Genomic DNA, 20,723 nt, shown 5'->3' with positions numbered 1-20,723 from the left:
GGCGAAGGCTGGGGAGGTACAGTGCCACAGAGTCCACCCTTCAAGGGAGCTGATCTCTGTAGTCTGGAGATGAGCTGCAGGGTCCCTCTTGGAGTCTGGCATTCCTATTTTAGCTCTAGTTCTCACTAAGAAGCTCAACCTGCGTTGGGCTATAGCACTTTACCGTCTTGAGTAGTCTATAAGGAACCCTCTTTGGAGGTGCAGGAGTGCTCCCAGTTTTCATCCCTAAAGTAAAATGTGCTGCAGAAATCTGGGAGACCCTCTTCCACACACGCCACACCCCCTTGCCACGACAGGAATTTTTGCTAGTGTTAAAAATAACAGTTGCTTTCTTAACCCTCCCGCCAGATCTGTTCCAGACTGGCAGCCTCTCTTTTTCACAATCTGCTTCCCCCCCCCTCCTTCCCTTCCTCCAAATGAATTCCCTACACAACATGATCCCTCCTAATAGCCTTCCAGCTTTGTAACAGCCATCCCGCTCTAATCCCTGCAACAGAGGGGCCCGTGGGAGACCGCGCCATTTCCAACACCTGGCCTGTACCTGGCAGCCAGAGAACAAAACAGGGGACGTCTCTTTTGCAAAGCCACCTTTCCCACAGCGAGAGGGGGAGGGGGGGGAGGTGGCGGGGGTAAAAGGGAAATGACAACCGCTAATTGCCTTAAATTCAGAGAGACTAGTTACAATAATTAGGTGTTTAAGGAAGACAGGGCCATGAAAGCCTGGCTTCCAGCAGCCTCCCTCTGCTGCGCGGAACCCTCTGCGCTCGGCAATATGGCTATGATTTGGATGCTTTTTAAAAACCCCTCCCTCCCCGCCCCCCCAGCTAGACTGTTGTTTTGTGCTTGCAAAGACTTCCATCCCCGGATTGGGAAAGATCCTAAATGACGAGGGCCGCAACAGGAGTTGGTTTGGTTTAAATAACACGTTTAAATGCACAGCTCTATATTTTAGGTTGGTGTCCCCAGCAGGAATCGTTTGGAGCCGTATTCCCCACCTGGTTCAAGGGCTCATGGCATGTTGCGGTAGACCAGGGGTTCCCAGCCTTTTTGAGCCTGCAGGCCCCTTTGGAACTCTGACCCAGGTGGTGGGCGCAACCACAAAATGGCTGCCGGTAGAGGCGGAGCCAGAGAGAGAGGAAGTTTAAGCTCAAAGGAGAAGATGGGGGAAGGAACCAGTGGCTCAGGGGTAAAGCATTTGCTTGGCATGCAGAAGTTCCCAGGTTCAATTCTTGGCATCACCAGTTTGAAAGGATTGGGCAGGAGGTGACATGAAAGACCTCAACCTGAGATCATGGAGCGCTGCTGCTGAGCTGAGTAGACAATACTGACCTTGATGGACTGAGGGTTTGACTCACTGTAGGGCAGCTTCATGTATATTCTGGTGTAAAGGAATAATTTTTAAAAAAATAATGTTGGGAAAGAGGAGTGAAAGATAATAAAACCAACATGGTGGTGGCAGCTGACATTGCAACAATGTTCTTTTGATCTGCCCAGCCAACTGGATCTCCAGTGGCCAATCAGAAGCCCTGTTGGGCAAGAGCCCTACTTGGCCCTGCCCACTTTCTAAAAACACTTGGTGGGAGCCGGGGAAGCGGAACCCTCTGCGCTCTGCAATATGGGCACGATTTGGATGCTTCTTAAAAATGCCAAGGGCACCACATTGGGGGTCCCTGCAGAAGATCAGGGGAGCATAATTTGCTCATCTCCCAGCCTGGTTTCCTCTTTTTCTCTTATCTCAACATCTGCAAATGTGAGTCATCCGATACTCTCCTTCCTTGGAGATTTTTAAACAGAGGCTAGATGGCCATCTGACAGCAATGAAGATCCTGTGAATTTTAAGGGAGGTGTTTGTGAGTTTCCTGCTTTGTGCAGGGGGTTGGACTAGATGACCCCGGAGGTCCCTTCCAACTGACATGATAGAAGTTTACAAGATTATGCATGGGATGAAGAAAATAGAGAAAGAAGTACTTTTTTCCCTTTCTCACAAGAATCCGTGGGCATTCAATGAAATTGCTGAGCAGTCAGGTTAAAACAGATAAAAGGAAGTACTTCTTCATGCAAAGGGTGATTAATATGTGGGATTCACTGCCACAGGAGGTGGTGGCGGGCGCGGCTACCAGCATAGCCAGCTTCAAGAGGGGAATGGATAAGCGTGTGGAGCAGAAGTCCATCAGTGCCTATTAGCCACAGCATATTATTGGAACTGTCTGGGGCAGTGATGCTCTGTATTCTTGGTGGTTGGGGGGGGGGGAGTGGAAGGGCTTCTAGCCCCACTTGTGAACCTCCTTTCTTTTTTGGCCACTGTGTGACACAGAGTGTTGGACTGGATGGGCCATTGGCCTGATCCAACAGGGCTTCTCTTATGTTCTTCTGTGACACAGAGTGTTGGACTGGATGGGCCATTGGCCTGATCCAACAGGACTTCTCTTATGTTCTTCTGTGACACAGAGTGTTGGACTGTATGGGCCATTGGCCTGATCCAACAGGGCTTCTCTTATGTTCTTCTGTGACACAGAGTGTTGGACTGTATGGGCCATTGGCCTGATCCAACAGGGCCTCTCTTATGTTCTTATGTGACACGGAGTGTTGGACTGGATGGGCCATTGGCCTGATCCAACAGGGCTTCTCTTATGTTCTTATGTGACACGGAGTGTTGGACTGGATGGGCCATTGGCCTGATCCAACAGGGCTTCTCTTATGTTCTTCTGTGACACAGAGTGTTGGACTGTATGGGCCATTGGCCTGATCCAACATGGCTTTTCTTATGTTCTTGTGTTCTCTATGATACTATGACACCAACCTCTTCAGGGGCTCTCTTTAAATAACTCTCCCTTTTCCCTTCTCACCGTTAAAATTTAGACTGTAAGTGCCTTGAGGCAGGAAGCCAGTTCTTTTGGTTTAGCAAAGTGTAGTAGTTCGTGTGTCATCTGGGAGACTCCAGTTCGAATCCCCACTCCTGCCATGGAAGCCTGCTGGGTGACCTTGGGCCCGTCACACACTCTCGGCCTACCCTTCCTCACAGGGTTGTTGTGAAGATGAAATGGAGGAGAGGAGAAGGATGTAAGCCACTTTGGATCCCCCCCAGAAGAGAAGTGGGGTATAAATCAAGAAAATAAAATAAATACATAGAGAAATACCCTGCCAAGCACAATATACCTTGGTTAGCATCATATGGATAACCAATAACTTTTGGAGGTGGGTTCCACCAAGGGATGATGGAGCTTCTTTTGTTATGCCTGCCAGGGACTATGAAAACAAAGAGGGCAGAAAAGAAGGCCAAAATGCATGGCTGTTGGGCAGAGTTTGGCTCACAATGTAGATCCTATTAATTAGAATTTACTGCTACAGACAGAGGATTAAGAGACTGGACCAATCAAATTTTCATCAATAAGACAATGCCCCCAATTAATCAGGCAGCAGTTTAAAAATATTTTTTTAAAAGACACAGCAAAGATACATTCCTCCTCCTCCTCCCACAAGGCAATGCTTCTCTTCCAGGATGGGGCCTGTCCCAGCACCCAAATACGGAGAATATTTTCCTCGCACAACTATTGTTTATTAATTCACACATTTCCTGGTCCATCAAGCAATATTTGTTCATACCAAAAATTAGAAATTTTTAAAATTTAAAAATGGAAACAACCATTCCTATTTTATTCTCACAAGTTTCCTGTGAGATAGGCAGTACAGAAGACTAGATATCACAGAGATGGTCAATCTGTGTCTTGCACAGGTGGGCATGTGACTGACTGCTCCTTCATGCAAAGTAATCCACTGCCCACAGGAAAATAAAATGTGAAGGGGAAATGCTAGGCTAGAACTTTTCCTCCTTGACATGTGCATTTTCTGTATCCAGGGATTCTTTTTTCTACACAGCACCATCCAGTCATGTCAACCCCACCTGCAGTCTAAAGCGGTACAATCCAGACACAGGGTGGCACCTGAACTAGAATGAAGCACTAGAGAGTGACTTTCCTGAGGCTACACAGAGGAGCCTTCACTGCTCAGTAGCAATGCCGAGATGGCTGTCCCAACACTTTCTTCGAACCCCCCACTAACTGGGCTCTCCGCATTGCAAACCTGTGTGGTTTTCACAACTGGTTTTTGAACACACACGAAGCTGTCTTATACTGAATTCATCAAGGTCAGTATTGTCTACTCAGGCTGTCAGCAGGTCTCCAGGGCCTCAGGCTGAGGTCTTTCACACAATTGACTACCGGATCCTTTTCACTGGAGATGCTGGGGATAGAACTTGGGACCTTCTGCATGCAAAGCAAAGGCTCCTCCACTGAGCCACAGTCCCATCCAAAATAGACCACCCACCCAGGAATACTGGGGACAGGAGGGTGGCAAGAATGTTAACGATTCTGCTAGAAGTCACCAGTCAGTTTTACAGAGGAACAACTTAGGAGACTCAAGGCAGAAGCCTGCAAAAGAAGTAAAAGAATTGCTGGATGTTACATATGAAGCATCCATAAAATGTGCACCAATGAAACAGACTCCCTCTTACCACTATGGTTGGTCACCATTCTTTCCCTGTTAAGAACACAAGAGAAGCCATGTTGGATCAGGCCAATGGCCCATCCAGTCCAACACTCTGTGTCACACAGTGGCCAAAACAACCAGGTGCCATCAGGAGGTCCATCAGTGGGACCAGGACACTAGAAACCCTCCCACTGTTGCCCCCCCCCAAGCACCCAGAATACAGAGCATCACTTGTCCCAGACAGAGGTCGTTTTCGCACTCACCTTCCGCCGGCGCGACCCCCCTCTTCACCGCGCAGGATCTGCGCGGATTTCACACTAAACGCTGCGGAGCAGCCAGAAAAGCCGGAAGCTCCCGTCGCAAAAGCCGCGCAAACGCCAAACTGCTTTTTGGCGGTTTCAGTTTGAGCGGCTTTTGCACCGGGAGCTTCCGGCTTTTCTGGCTGCTCCGCAGCGTTTAGTGCGAAATCTGCGCAGATCCTGCGCGGTGAAGAGGGGGGTCGCGCTGGCGGAAGGTGAGTGCGAAAACGACCAGAGAGTTCCAACAATACGCTGTGGCTAAGAGCCACTGAAGGACCTCTGCTCCATATGCTTATCCAGTCCCCTCTTGAAGCTGCCTATGCTTGCAGCCGCAGCCACCTCATGTGGCAACAAAGTGTGTGTGAGGGGGAATGGGGACGGAAGCAGTGCCGCACCTGGCCCATTACCTTTAGACAGCCAGTTCAGCAACCCAACGGCTCACACGCAGTATCAGGACCTTGGACAGAGTACCATGGGCCACAACGACAAAGGGAAATCTTGCTGCACTTTACTGGTCACCAGATCAACTGAACTGTATGCTTTCCTGGGCCAGGGCTCATTTCACCAGATCTATGATGGGACACTTCAGTTAGTAGATAGAAGGGGGGAATACTGGGAAGGGTGGGCGTCAGGCTCCAAGCCCCAAAACACAAAGCCAGGGGCTGCTGTGCCCTCCAGCACCCTTTCTAGGCAAGCTGCACCCTTGATCCTTGGTGAAGGAAGAGTGCCCAATCTCATCCCAGCCCCCACTCTCTTGCTCCACTCCTCTCCTCTGACTGCAAGACTACCTTGCCAGAGAGTCAGTTTGGTGTAGCGGTTAAGTGTGTGGACTCTTATCTTGGAGAACCAAGTTTGATTCCCACTCCTCCACTTGCAGCTGCTGGAATGGCCTTGGGTCAGCCATAACTCTCTTATCTGGGAGAACCAGGTTTGATTCCCCACTCCTCCACTTGCAGCTGCTGGAATGGCCTTGGGTCAGCCACAGCTCTCATAGGAACTGTCCTTGAAAGGGCAGCTTCTGAGGGACAGCCACACCCACCTCACAGGGTGTCTGTTGTGGGGGAGGGAGATAAAGGAGATTGTGACTGCTCTGAGACTCTGAGATTCAGAGTATAGGGTGGGATATAAATCCAATATCTCCTTCTCCTGCCTTTAAAGCCCTATGGGAAAGGGTGTGGTCCTGCTGGGGGTGATGTAAGAATGCCAGCCTCCAGGTGAGTTGTTAATAGCAGAAATAATGAACTCGAACTCCTTTGATGGAATTGTGAAACTATTGGGGAATTGTTATTGCTATTTAGTCTTCTATTGAACGTATTTGCATGATTTTGTTTCAATACATTCTTAGTTATTCGGTCGCTATAACTTTGGTTATGCTGTCTTTAGCTATCAGGAAGACCTGGAGATCTGTCCACAACTACAACTCACCCACAGATTACAGAGATCAGTTCCCCTGGGGAAAATGGAGGCTTTCAGGCTAGACTTTATGGCAGGGGTGGCCAGACTTGCTTAACATAAGAGCCACATAGAATAAACATCAGAAGTTTGAGAGCCGCAAGATATGAACTTCAGATGTTTGAGAGCTCAAGACAGGAAGGCAGGCAGGCGGGCAAATAAATGGGGGAGGGAGGGAGAGCTGCAAAGAAAGCAACTTTAAATGCATTCTCCAAGCCACCAACCGGCTTGGCTTGGAGAAGTTTTTTAAAGAGAGAAATGCCTTCTCCAAGCAGGCCAACAGGGCAGTTCATGTTCAAGAGCCACATGTGGCTCCCAAGCCACAGTTTGGCCACCCCTGCATTGCATTGTTCTTGAGTGAGGTCCCTGTCCTCTGCAGGCTCCTTTCCCAAATCTCCAGGAGTTTCCCAACCTGGAGTTGGCAACCCTAGGTGTGATGTAACAGAGAGGCCAGTTTTTTGAGAATGCCCCCCCTCAATGTTCTATGTCGTATTCATTTATCATGTTATTTGTAGTCTGCCTTTCTCATATAGATTGAAGGCCAATGTCTTAAGTCTCTTCCTCTAATGCAGAGATGTTTGAATGAGTGAGGCTGTTTTTTATCATGGGTCAAAAGCTTTGGTGGCAGACTGGGGGGGGCACCCTAATTCTCCTTGTCCTGCACCCTAATTCACCCTAAGACAGCACCCTAATTCTCCTTGTCCTGTGACCTCTTGCCTCTTTGAAAAACAACACCACCACAAGCCACATGGCTTCCTGGAACACTTCATTTTGTGAGAATCCAGCCTTTATTTTAGTTGCCTAAGCAACCATGTAATTGGCAGGGTTACCAAGGGCAACCAAAATGATGCCCAGGCCAGAGGGGTGAGTCATACAGAACTTACTAGGAACCTGTGCTCCACCTTAACTCTGCCCCATCTTACTGGCTGTCGGCTCCTTCTCCTCCTCTGGCACCCTGGTTTGTACCAAGAGCTGGGTCTTTTCTTACGAAACCCTGAGACTGTACAGTAGACTATTGTAGATAGTTATGTATGGAGGGAAGGCAGCAGGGCATCTCCTGGCTGCATCAGATCTCAGAAGCTAAGCAGAGTCAGCACTTGGAAGAGAGACCACCAAGGAAAGCTCTGTGGAGGAAGGCCAGGGCAAACCACCTCTCACTTGCCTTGAAAGCCCCTTGCTTATGACTCACCATAAGTCAACGGCGACATAATGGCACTTTGCACACAGGCATGGTTGTGTATCATTTTTGTAGCCAGCCACTCTGATCCCTCTGAAGATAGATGGGCTATAAATGCTTGTAAACAAAAAGATGCAACCAACAGTCTCCTATGCAGATGCGAACTTGGGAGAGAGGTCAGAAGGACCTTTCATTATTGAATTTCCTTTTCAAAGTACAGCAGGTTTGTCGTGAAGATCAATTGTGAACATGAGTGTTTGAGCTACTGCCTGTTGTTCCCTACACTGGAACAGTAACATTGAGTAGCCTACATCAAAGAGCTTCAGGTACAGTCAATTTCATTCTAAAACAGGAGTCCCCAACCATTTTCAGTGTGGGGCACATTTGGAATCCTGACACAGTGTGGTGTGGTGGGAGCAGCCAGAAAATGGCTGCCATAGCTTACCTTTCTGAAAATGGCTGCCATAGCTTACCTTTCTGAAAATGGCTGCCATAGCTTACCTTTCTGAAGATCTTACCTTTCTGAAGATCTTTCTGCTGTGATGGCAGCTGCTACAAAAGCCATGTTTAAAAAAAAAAATCTGCACAAGACATCAAATCTCCAGCAGCCAATCAGAAGATCCACTGGGCAAAAGCCTTCCCTGTCCCCTCCCACTTCCTAAAAACACTTGGTGGGTACCACAAAAAGTGTTGGTGGTCACCATGCACCTCAGGATGCCATGTTGGGGACTCTTGCTTTAAAAGGAAACTACACATTTTGGAATTTCTTTAGAAAAGGCCTAGGAGCACATATGTGGATTACCACCCACTATTCCATGTACTGGCAGAGGAATTTTTTTTTTAAGTTAAAAACAGTTCTAAAACTGCTATGCATCTAGAGGGGGGGGGAGTATACAGAGGAGAAAGGAGGTAAGAGGGAGACTTCCTTGCCTGCAGTGGGAATATTTCTCCTGCCATCTCTTTTCTGGGGTTTTGTAGTTCTTCAAAGACTCTGCAGAACCCACTTTGCTAATGATAACAGTGAGTCAAAAGAAATGCCTGTGTGTTGCTTGGGAAACCAGGCCTCCGAAACACCACATTCTCCATTCTCAAAAGCCATGGTCTCCCCCCAACATTACTTGTCAAGGGTGCGAACTGTGATGAGCAGATGGCACATGGCAGCATTGCTGTGCTGAGTCACAGGGGCTCTGAAGCTGACTTGGGGCGCTTTAATGACAAGGGCGTAAGACTCCTTCAAAGGGAACTTGCCTGCCCCTTATGGATTTTCTGCTTCAGTGCATAGGATTAGCGGGTCATTTTTGCCTGCTCCGAGACACATGTCTGCATGGCACAATTTGATGACACCTGAAAGGCCTATCTGGCAGTTGTTATGAACTAAGAGGGGAACCCCAGAATACTTCCCAGAATCCTTTACAGAAAATCCATGTCAGGTATTCAGGATTTCTCTAGCAAAGAAACCAATATAGTGGAGGGGGTTGGACTAGATTATCTTGGGGATCCCTTTCAACTCTATGAGTCTATGAAAAAAAATGATTTTAAAAAGTTGGCATAGCAAAAGCGGTAGCTTTGAGAGCGAGGGTGGGACAGTGATTGGCATATTAGTCCTAGACTGGAGGAGCGTGGTCTGAACCTTGGCTCCATCATGTAACTCAGTGAGACTACTGTTCTCCCTCTGCCAGACCAATTTGCACAGAGTTGTCGTGAGGATAAACTAGAAGAACATCAACCAGTGCGTGAGCTGCTTACAAGAAACACAGGGTAAACGTGGGACAGATTCCTAAATTTGGGCCAGAATTAGCATCAGTATCCTGCTAAGAAGGAAGTGCAGACGACTTTAGTTGTCTGGGGTGGGGATGTTGTGCCAGTAGATTTCAAATGGCCCTTCAGAGCCACCTGTGACAGGAGCTCCCAGCTGGAATGCCACAACCTCTTACTTCAAACCCAGCCACAGTTCCCTCCCCTCCCTCCAAATTGCAGCAATTCACTACTGGCTTGCCCTCGCCGACCACACAACCGATCGAAAGGTCAGAGGCAACAACCTCCTTATCCCCCACAGACCAGCCTCCTCGGGAGCTACCTTTACAGGCCTGGCCTTCAGCTCCCATTTTCATGCGTTTCTTTCTAGCAAGCCACCGGAGTTCTTAATCACACGGAAAATACACAGTGCCCCAGTGTGGGCCTCATGCCACATAGCCGGTTTCCTTTAATACGAAAGAAGGGGCAAGCCAGGGGAAGCAAAAATGCTTTAGGACATTCGCCTGGGCAGTGGCTGCTAGTTGTCATGGGTGCTGGGGACCCTTCAGAGGAAGTTGAGTCTGATGAGGAAACTGTGCCCCTGCCACCTGCACCAGTGCCCCTGCCTCCTGCTGGAGAAGATCCCAGCCCCCCTGCCTCGCCCTCTCGGGTGGCTCGTGTGCGTGACCGCCTCCGGCAGGACCTCAGGGATCGGAGGAGGGCGGCACGCTCACAAGCAAGACGCTCCCTGAGCCCTGAGTTCTGAGAGGATTCTGGCCCTTCTAAGAGCAAGGATGCTTGAGTGGTAACAGGATCCTGGCTGCCTCCCTGAGCCAGCAATTAGCCCAAACGGGCAACAGCCAGCAGAGGGCTATATAGCTGTGGGCTTTGGGAGGAAGCTTTGTGGAAGCAACTAGTCATCTCCCTGACATTCTAGCATCCACTCCGGCTTGACTTTGGTTCCTGACTCCCTGACTTTGGCTTTGGACTTCTGGACTCCCTGACCTCGGCTTCTGGACCTCAGACCTGCGATACTTCTACAGTGATTCGGATTGGGCGCCTCGGACCCGCCTGCTTACTGGCTACAGACCTCGGACTGCCTCTGGACTTTGCCTGACCCGGCCCCAGCCGTGGCAGATTGCTTCCACCGACAAACACCCACTCCACAGGATGGATGCTGAAGCAAGTGAAACCACAGAACTACTGGCTGCGCTCCAAGCCCAGGTACAGCAGCTAACACAGGCAGTAGTGCACTTGCAGCAACAACCTGCGGCCAGTGCTCCAGCCAAGTGCCCAGTTCCCCCACCTGACAGATTTGGGGGTGCCGTGGAAGAATTTCCTGCCTTCCTAGCACAGTGTCGGCTGTACTTTGAACTGAGAGCACGGGACTTCCTCAATGACAAAACCAAGGTGTGTTTCGTCATCAGTCTGTTAAAGGGGCAGGCGGCCAAATGGGCCACACCCTTACTGGTCGCGTCCTCTCCCCTACTGACTGATTACCAGGGGTTTGAGGCCCACCTGTCTGCTGCTTTCTCAAACCCAGTCCAAGCAGCCACAGCCAACCGGAAGATCAGGGCACTGAAACAAGGCAACTCCTCGGTGGCTCAATATGCCACTGAATTCAAGCTCCTGACCCAGGACTTGGCGTGGAATGAGGCTGCCCAGATGGACCAGTTTACTGAGGGGTTGGCAGAGGAGGTCCTGGATGAACTGGCCAGGGTGGAGCAGCCACCCACGCTCCAAGAACTTATCACCCTCTGCCTCCGCATCGATGGCCGCCTGGAAAGTCGCCGCCAAGCCAAGACCAGAGGGCGCCAGCTCCCTGCGCCGTGCTACCTGGCTCCTCGCCCGTCCCCAGCTAGTACCAGCACCAAGGATGAGCCTATGCAGCTTGGAGCTGCTCGACCCCGCCTGACCCCAGAGGAAAAGACCAGACGCCGCACGCAGAATCTGTGCCTCTACTGCGGCACGGCAGGCCACTATGCCTCTGGCTGCCCTGCTAAGCATCGGATACCTGGACCTTCGCTGCCACCGCCGCCAAAAGGGCAGCCCCAGGCGTAAGTGGACCCCCCAGCCTGGGGCGACTAGCTGGGTCCTCCGAACAGCGGGCTGATACCCCAGGGCCATTCCTGCTACCAGTCAAACTCCGTCTGCCTGACGAACGCTGGCTGTTCGTGTATGCCATGCTGGACTCGGGAGCGGCCCACTGTTTTATAGATGCCGCCTTTGTGAAGCAGCACCAGATCCCTGTGCAGACAAAAGGGATTCCGTCGCTGGTGGAGGCTATTGACGGGCGCCTCCTCCGTTCTGGCCCCGTCACCCAGGAGACCTGTCCCATCACCTTCCACGTCCAGCAGCACCAAGAACAGCTGCGGTTTGATGTCGCCCGCATGCCTCGCTTCCCGCTGATTCTAGGCCTTTCCTGGCTGAAGCGGCACAACCCCATCGTGGACTGGGCCCAGCAGGAACTACGCTTCCGAGACCCATGCCCCCATCTGACTCCTCCCACCACTCTAGCAGCTGGCATCCCGCGTGGTGGTCCTCAGCTCCCTCAGAAGTATGTGGACTTTGCTGATGTCTTCGAAGAGACAGGAGCTGATCAGCTTCCCCCTCACCGGCCCTACGACTGTGCCATTGATTTGGTACCTGGGGCACCACTCCCGGTGGGGCGTCTGTACCCAATGTCGGAGCCGGAGTTGGCAGCTCTGCGAGACTTCCTGGACAAGAACCTGAAACGCGGATTCATCTGACCCTCAACCTCTCCCCTATCTGCTCCAGTGCTCTTCGTGAAGAAGAAAAGTGGGGAGCTCCGGCTGTGCAATGACTACCGGGCCCTGAACAAGATCACCATCCGCGACCGGTACCCTCTACCACTGATCCCTGAACTCTTGGATCGCCTAAAGGGGGCCCAAATCTACACCAAGCTGGACCTCCGTGGAGCGTACAATTTGGTGCGCATACGGCCCGGAGACGAATGGAAGACCGCATTTGGGACCCGATACGGGCAGTACGAGCACCTGGTAATGCCCTTCGGACTGACCAATGCCCCCGCTGTCTTCCAGAGGTTCATGAATGACATATTCCGGGACCTGCTCGACCGCTTCGCGATCATATACCTGGATGACATCCTAATTTACTCCCGCAATCCTGCCCAGCATGCCGAGCACGTCCGCCAGGTCCTGCAGCGCCTACGAGCCCATGGTCTCTACGCCAAGCTGGAGAAGTGCGACTTCGACCTGCGCTCCGTCGAGTTCCTTGGGCACATCGTGTCACCGCAGGGGATCCTCATGGACCCGAAAAAAGTAGAAGCGGTCCTGACCTGGCAGGCTCCTCAGAATCGCAAAGACCTGCAGCGGTTCCTCGGTTTTGCCAACTACTATCGGCAATTCATCCCGGCCTACGCATCCCTGACCACACCCCTGACTCAACTACTCCGCCCCAAAGAACCCTTCCACTGGTCCCCAGAGGCCGATAACGCCTTCTCCACCCTGAAGACTCGCTTTGCCACCGGGCCACTCCTGAGATACCCCGACCCCCAGCTTCCCTTTACGGTGGAAGCTGATGCCTCCAACGTGGCCCTGGGAGCAGTGCTGTCCCAGCGCGAGGAGCCGTCCCAGCCACTACAGCCCTGCGCCTATTACTCGCGGCAGCTCACTGCTGCAGAGAGGAACTATACCATCTGGGAGAGGGAGTTGCTCGCGATCAAGGCGGCGTTTGAGGTTTGGCGACATTACCTCGAAGGGGCTCGCCACCCTGTTCAAGTGCTCACCGATCACCGGAACTTGGAACACCTCCAGACCACCCGCCGTCTCAACCAGCGCCAGATCCGGTGGTCCCTATTCTTCTCTCGCTTCGACTTCCGGATCTCCTACATCCCCCATACCCAGAACCGGAAAGCAGACGCGCTCTCCCGGAAACCGGAATACGCCCCTGCCTCAACTGAGACCGCGCCCGCTGCTCCAATCCTGCCGCCCTCAGTATTTGCAGCCACCTCCACTTCACCAGCACTCGTGGAGGACATTCGGGCTAGCCAGGCCAATGATCCCTGGGCCCAGCAACACCTCCAGGCTCTCCAAGATGACCCAACAGGGGAGTTCACGACTCGAGGCGGCCTCTTGCTACACCGCGAACGCCTCTATGTGCCGCCCGGGCCCTTGCGGGCAGAAGTGCTACGCCTGACCCACGACTCGTTACCCGCCGGGCACTTTGGACAGCATAAGACCACCCACTTGCTGACAAGGGAATTCTGGTGGCCACGAGTTCGCGTCAGCTCCTGTGACGTCTGCCGACGGGCCAAAGACATCCCAGCCAAACCCTCAGGGTTGCTGCAGCCCTTGCCCACATCTTCAGGACCCTGGGATACCATCTCGATGGACTTCATCACGGAACTTCCACGCTCCAAGGGTCAGACTTGTATCTGGGTGGTCGTCGACCTATTTACCAAGATGGCCCACTTTGTTCCGTGCCCGAAACTCCCCACAGCTCAGGAGACGGCCCAGCTTTACCTGCAACACATCTTTCGTCTGCATGGACTCCCAGCCCATCTGATCTCCGATCGAAGCCCTCAGTTCTCCTCTCGGTTCTGGCAAGCCCTCCATTCCAGCCTGGGTACTCGAGTGCACCTGTCCTCGGCCTACCACCCACAGACAGATGGCCAGACAGAGCGCACCAATGCCACGCTAGAGCAATATCTCCGCTGTTACACCTGTTACCAGCAGGATGACTGGACCACTCTATTGCCCCTAGCGGAGTTTGCATACAACAACGCGGTCCATTCATCCACCCAAATGACCCCGTTTGCTGCAACCTACGGGTACCACCCTCGGTTCTTCCCAGCGATCCTACCACCCACGAATGTCCCCGCCGTCGATGCCTACCTGCAAGAACTCCGTGCCAGCCAAGACTTGCTCCGAGAGCAGCTACAGCAAGCCAAGGAGGCATATAAACGGGCTGCGGACCGAAAGAGGCAAGAAGGCCCTCCAGGGCAGCCGGGGGATCAGGTGTGGCTCTCAACTCGCTACCTGCGCCGGCCTGGTCGGTCGCACAAGCTGGATGCACGGTTCATTGGACCCTACCCCGTCGTTGAACAAATAAACCCCGTCGCCTTCAGGCTCCAGTTGCCACCCCACCTCCGCATTCACCCCGTGTTTCATCGCTCCCTCCTTGTTCCGGCTGCACCCCCTGACCCAGCTCGGACTCCTTCCCCACCGCCGCCACCACCAGTGTTGGTGGATGACGAGGAAGAATATGAGGTGCGCCAGATCCTGGACTCCCGGTACCATCGTGGAGGCCTCCAGTACCTGGTGGACTGGGAGGGATACGGCCCAGAAGACCGGTCTTGGGAGCCCGAGGACAATCTTCATGCCCCGGACTTGGTGCACCAGTTCCACAACGACCACCCCGACCTTCCAGGTCCCTCGACGGAGGAGGGCCCTGGGGGGGGGATAGTGTCATGGGTGCTGGGGACCCTTCAGAGGAAGTTGAGTCTGATGAGGAAACTGTGCCCCTGCCACCTGCACCAGTGCCCCTGCCTCCTGCTGGAGAAGATCCCAGCCCCCCTGCCTCGCCCTCTCGGGTGGCTCGTGTGCGTGACCGCCTCCGGCAGGACCTCAGGGATCGGAGGAGGGCGGCACGCTCACAAGCAAGACGCTCCCTGAGCCCTGAGTTCTGAGAGGATTCTGGCCCTTCTAAGAGCAAGGATGCTTGAGTGGTAACAGGATCCTGGCTGCCTCCCTGAGCCAGCAATTAGCCCAAACGGGCAACAGCCAGCAGAGGGCTATATAGCTGTGGGCTTTGGGAGGAAGCTTTGTGGAAGCAACTAGTCATCTCCCTGACATTCTAGCATCCACTCCGGCTTGACTTTGGTTCCTGACTCCCTGACTTTGGCTTTGGACTTCTGGACTCCCTGACCTCGGCTTCTGGACCTCAGACCTGCGATACTTCTACAGTGATTCGGATTGGGCGCCTCGGACCCGCCTGCTTACTGGCTACAGACCTCGGACTGCCTCTGGACTTTGCCTGACCCGGCCCCAGCCGTGACACTAGTTGTTATTCCCGAGTATTCCATTCAAATCTAGAGGGTCTGCCCGTGCAGCTTCTGACTTCAGATAAGTCTTACCCAGAGCTGTGAATTCTGCAAAGCTCTCAAAACCACCAGCGTTAGACTGATTCCCCACTAGCCTTATGCCGCTCTCACGCTCCTCTTCTCCGCGGGGCTCCCGTCCAATTTCACACTATCTGCCCTGGGGGCTGCAACTCGCTCCGCCTCTTTCACACAGCAAACAAGATCCTCTAAAACCGGTTTCTGTTTGCCTTGCAAAAAAGACAAAGCTAGTTGCAGCCCCGGGGCAGATAGTGTCAGACATTGTAACTTGCCTTTAATCATACTGTAGGTAGATATGCTTGCTTGACATGACTAACCCCATTTTGTAGGCTGTTCTATTCTCCGCATTGCTGCTAACCCTGGGAATAGAGATCTGCATTTCAAACAAGGACAGTTGCTAACTGCAAGGGAGGAATTTCTCACTTGGTACAAAAAACATCTGGGGCCTTTGAAGATGGCATGCCCCAAGGTAACCAACGGGGTTCCTTCCCTGAGAAAGAGATAAGGGAGTATGGGAATTGTCAACTGTCTCTTAGAGTGTGAGAATGGTTTTATTGTTGTGCTTTCATGTACTATACAAAAACACCAGGCTTGGCCTTGGAATGTATCAAACTCAATTTGCCTCTACACCAGACCGCTTGTTCTCAAATAAATGGATTAATTTTGAAACAAAATGATTCGTTCTTATTTGAAGTTCCAACGTCTGACAGATAGTGTGAAATCCGATGGAAGCCCCGCAGAGAAGAGGAGCGTGAGAGCGGCATAAGGCTAGTGGGGAATCGGTCTCTGTCTTGTTCTGAGTTCTGGTAAGACTATGAGTCTGCAAAGTAGGGAGCTAGGTAAGGTCTGAGGGTGACTGAGCTTTAGCAGAACTTATCAAGCAACAGAAGCTGCTAACAGGTTTTGAAGTCTAGGGTGCTGACTTAGGGGAAGAGGCAGGCTTTTCAGGACCTTGGAGAGTTCCCTGGAAAGAGATGTTGGCCCATCATGGCCCTGAACTCACAGACCTTTTACTGGAGGTTTCAGCTTGGCAAAGGAGTTCCTGCTACAAAAAAGGGTGGGTGGAAGAATATCTGCTTTGCGTGAACAAAGTTCAGCCCCTGGCACCTCCAGTTGAATGATCTCAGGTATCAGAAGACCCTTCTCTGCCTGAGACTCTGGAGAACTGGGCTGGATTCCTCATTCCTCCTCATGAAACCAGTCATGGTTCTCTCAGAACCTTCTCAGCCCCACCTGTGCCACCAGGTGACCAAGGTGGGAAAAGAGTAAAAGAAAGCTGCTGGCAAACTTCTTAAGGTTGAGAAAAACAGGGTATAAAAACCTGCTCTTCTTTTATGAAGCAGCCTAATCTGTGATCCATACTCTTTTTCGCTTCAATGCACTGTACAAGGGACTGCCCTTGAAAATGATCCCGATGTCCCAGGGCCTTTTAAGGCTATAAGGGTTCTGATAAGAGGTTTCTGCTAGTCCTGCAAGCTTGAGAGCCAGTTTGGTGTAGTGGTTAAGTGTGCGGACTCTTATCTGGGAGAACTGGGTTTGATTCCCCACTCCTCCACTTGCACCTGCTGGCATGGCCTTGGGTCAGCCAGAGCTCTGGCAGAGGTTGTCCTTGAAAGGGCAGCTGCTGTGAGAGCCCTCTCAGCCCCACCCACCTCACAGGGTGTTTGTTGTGGGGGAGGAAGGTAAAGGAGATTGTGAGCCGCTCTGAGACTCTTTGGAGTGGAGGGCGGGATATAAATCTAATATCTTCTTCTTCTTCTTCTTCTTCTTCTTCTTCTTCAGGGGAAGAGCTAACTGCCAAGGCCCACCAGTTTGGTGTAATGGTTAAGTACACAGACTCTAATCTGAGATGACCGGGTTTGATTTCCCACTCCTCCACATGCACCTGCTGGTGTGATGTTGAGTCAGTTATAGTTCTTGAAAGAGCCAGGGCTTTTTTTGTAGCAGGAACTCCTTTGCATATTAGGCCACCCCCCCCCCCAAATGTAGCCAATTCTCCTGGAGTTTACAGCAGGCCCTGTACTAGGAGCCCTGCAAACTCTTGTAGGATTGGCTACATCAGGGGTGTGTGGCCTAATATGCAAAGGAGTTCCTGCTACAAAAAAAAGCCCTGGAAAGAGCTGTTCTCTCTAGAGCAGTTCTCTTAGAGCTCTCTCAGCCCCAACTACCTAAGAGGGCATCTGTTGTGGGGAGAGGAGGGGGAGGAGATTGTAAGCCACTTGGAGACTCCAAGTGAAGGGCTGGGTGTAAATCCAATCTCTTCTTCTGCAAGCCATAACCAGCAAAATGCACCACCCTGCCAGCTGCAAAGCTAATGTTTGCAGAATGTGTACCCAGACAGTAATGGCGAGTTGTTGAATACATTTCCTTCTTGAAAGGCAGATCAAGACTGACTCCCCACTAGCCTTGTTTTGGCATTAGAGCTCTTCCCCCCCACCCAACGCTTCCATCCAATTTTGCGCAAGCTGCCCGGGGGCTGCGACTCGCTCTGTCTCTTTTCCACGGCAAGCAAGAAAGATCCTCTGATCACCAGTTTCTGCTTGCCATGGGAAAGAGGCGGAGCGAGTTGCAGCCCCCGGGCAGCTTGTGCAAAATCAGATGGAAGCATCGGGGGGGGAGGGGGGGGGAAGAGTAACAAATCGATCCAAGAGTAACAAATGGACTGGTCACTATAAACAGTGGGAGCGTGCCTGAAGTAACTGGTTGCTGGGCCTACAAATAGGTCTGAGGTGAGAGTGGGGTTTGGTACAATGGATGACAATGTCACATGGGCCTTGATGTGCAGCAGGGAGAAGCAGTCACATCCTCCTCTGTGGTCCCCAGTGGTTAGGGCACCTATACGCTCAGGCATCCCACGACATGTGACTGAGGGCCACCATCAGAGGAGGACTGACCATTGACCTTCCTGGGAGAGTTCCCAGTGGGCCATTGCCCGGGAGGGCCAGTGGCAGCTAGAATTCAGCTCAGCCAAACAGCCCCTGTAGTACCAGCAACACTGTAGGAACTGGGCTCCAGGCCTGTTCGATCATCCTCAGCCACTCTACTCTGCCTGGTGTTGCGGATCAGCACAGGAAGGCGCCTGCCAAGGTCTACAACCTGTTAGAGGCCTGAGCCCTGAGCCTGGAGTGAGCAGAGGAAGCTGAGCACAAGAGAACTACACCCTTCTCCAAATGCCTCTCCCCGTCAGCCACAGGGCCCCCGCAACACAACCTTGAGACTCTTTTTAAGCCAGCAAAATGACACAGTCCCCAGCAAAGGTGTCACCATGGGGGACCCAGGAGGGAGCCAGGGTGATGGGAGAGGGGGGGAGTTTGGAAGGGAGATGCAATGGAGGGGTGGGGGCTATGGATGCGCTGTGCACCCAGTACACAAACCAAATACCAAAAAGGGGATGCCATTAAAGTGCAAAACCTCTGCTGTTCCAGATTCAGCCCTCCTGGGGTCAGATAAATTGCTCAGCGGCAGCAGTCTACTTTTGGCTATCCCTGACGAAGGAGGGTAGGGGAAGTGCCTGGGTTCTGTCGCGCAGTGCAGAAGCGAAAAAGGGAGAAATGGGGGGGGGGGGGGTTGAGGGTTGCATTTCATACCATTGTACACCAGTTCTGCAAACTTCAAGGCGAGGCCCTGCTTGACTCGCCGCACTTCCCGGTCCATAGTGAAGGCCTCAATGTCTAAATGAGCATGGTAGAGGATCGTCCCCGCTGGGGTCTCGTAGATACCTAGCCATTTTGCCAGGCAGGGGGAGAAAGGCAAAGGGAAGGGGGGGAGAGTGAGGGAGAGGGAGAGAAGAATGAATGAGACCCAAACTGTCAGGAAATGACAAAAAATAATGATTTGGCTGACAGAAGGAGCCGTGGTCCCGGCTCCATTCAGTCTCAGCTTGCCATAAAATGCATCTGTCATTATAGTCCTGCTGGGGCCGAGACAGTCCACTCCGCACCTTGTGGAGAAAATTTCTAGATTCCCCTCTTTGAAGAGGCACTCCAGCGAGGCTAAATGACAGGGTTTAGGAGCCGATCCCCCCACAGGCGCGTGCCCACCGGTCTGAGGCTGAAAACCTGTAATTAAACAAGCCATGCAGGGCAAAGTCATGGGGGTCTGGAGAAATCCTCCCCCTCGGCTTCCCCTCCCCACATCTTGTGCTGAGAAAGAGGGGGGGGTATCCCTCACATCAGCTGTGCAGAATGGAGGCTACCTGGGCATGGGGGAATTGCAGTGTACCTTCACTGGGGGCTGTCAACCTAACCTCCCCCATATCCGATCCTCACTGCCAACCGCAACTTGAACCATTGCTGGATTTAGCAAACAGTCACCGGTGGCTCCAGGGGAATTGTTTTTTGATAACCGAGCCCTGGGCCAGCAATTGCTGAGGCTTGGCTGGAATGGAAGCAGGAGCGAAGGGAAGCTACTCTACCAGCTTGGTTGCTTCTCCACCTTCACCTGGGGTTTTTCTTCCTTTATTGTCAGCTTCAATTTGTGATGCCCACCTGTGGCTTGGTATTGATGGACTCCTGGTTACATGAGATCACACCTTGGGGAAGTAGGATGAAGAGCCTTCCTGGAAACCTTCTCAAAATTAGGACTTGAAAACATGAAAAGGGCTGCTAAATTCAAGTCCACAAGATGCACGATGAAGGGAGCTTTGATGTTGGTAAGCTTTTACTCCCCCCCACCAAGAAAAAAAGATCATGGTGCAGTGTGGTAAAGCTGCAGTAATGCAGTCCTAAGCTCTGCTCATGACCTGAGTTTGATCCCAGCGGAAGCTGAGTTCAGGTAGCTGGCTCGAGGTTGACTCAGCCTTCCATCCTTCCGAGGTCAGTCAAATGAGTCCCCAGCTTGCTGGAGGGAAAGTGTAGATGACGGGGGAAGACAACGGCAAACCACCCCGTGAAAAGTCTCCCTTGAAAACGTTGTGATGCAATGTCACCCCAGAGTCGGAAACGACTGGTGTTTGCACAGGGGATTACCTTTACCTTTAAAGTGCTACTGAGCATGAATCTAGCTGTTCTCCCACAAGCCAACATGGCTGCCCTCTGAAATTATCATAATAGAAGCAGGATTGCTGTTTCCAAGAGGCAAGGGAGGAGGCTATATCTCCTTCCTCCCTGGCCTATGAGCCCATTCCTTCAGGCCAGTCCTGGGAAGAAGATGGATATGGAGACCCAAGGTAAGTAAGCAAGAGGCTGAGGGCTAGACACCTTGAAAGCAAGTTCAGTAGAGACTTCATGGCCCACCTGCTAGCCTCGTTTAGATGGGAAATTGCCTGGACTTGCCTAATCCTGGTGGCTGTCAGATCTGACCCACCAGTTTTCCTGGTGGCAGAATCATTAGGGAGTTCAAAACTGAAAATATTTCTTGGTTGGTCTAGTAATTGCACTGGCAAGACCTCCCAGACCGTAAAGTATGGGGTGGGGGGAATCTTCAGGACAGAAGACTTGTTGAGAGCTTTTTTGTAGCAGGAACTCCTTTGCAT

At 52.0% G+C, this 20,723-nt stretch overlaps 1 protein-coding gene across 2 annotated transcripts in view; it reads right to left on the bottom strand.

The window, feature by feature from the left end:
• ASS1 (argininosuccinate synthase 1) overlaps positions 1-20,723 on the bottom strand; it is a 167,448-nt gene that overhangs the window by 36,482 nt on the left and 110,243 nt on the right. For both annotated transcript variants that reach the window (XM_060250498.1, XM_060250499.1), the window contains exon 11: positions 18,838-18,969. In XM_060250498.1, coding sequence (XP_060106481.1) covers positions 18,838-18,969 — 132 coding nt within the window. The remainder of the gene's footprint in view (positions 1-18,837; positions 18,970-20,723) is intronic.

Source organism: Heteronotia binoei, chromosome 12, assembly GCF_032191835.1.
Source record: "Heteronotia binoei isolate CCM8104 ecotype False Entrance Well chromosome 12, APGP_CSIRO_Hbin_v1, whole genome shotgun sequence".
Lineage (NCBI taxonomy): Eukaryota > Metazoa > Chordata > Lepidosauria > Squamata > Gekkonidae > Heteronotia > Heteronotia binoei.
Note: the sequence above shows the minus strand (reverse complement) of the source record. Positions and strands in the feature narration are given on the sequence as shown.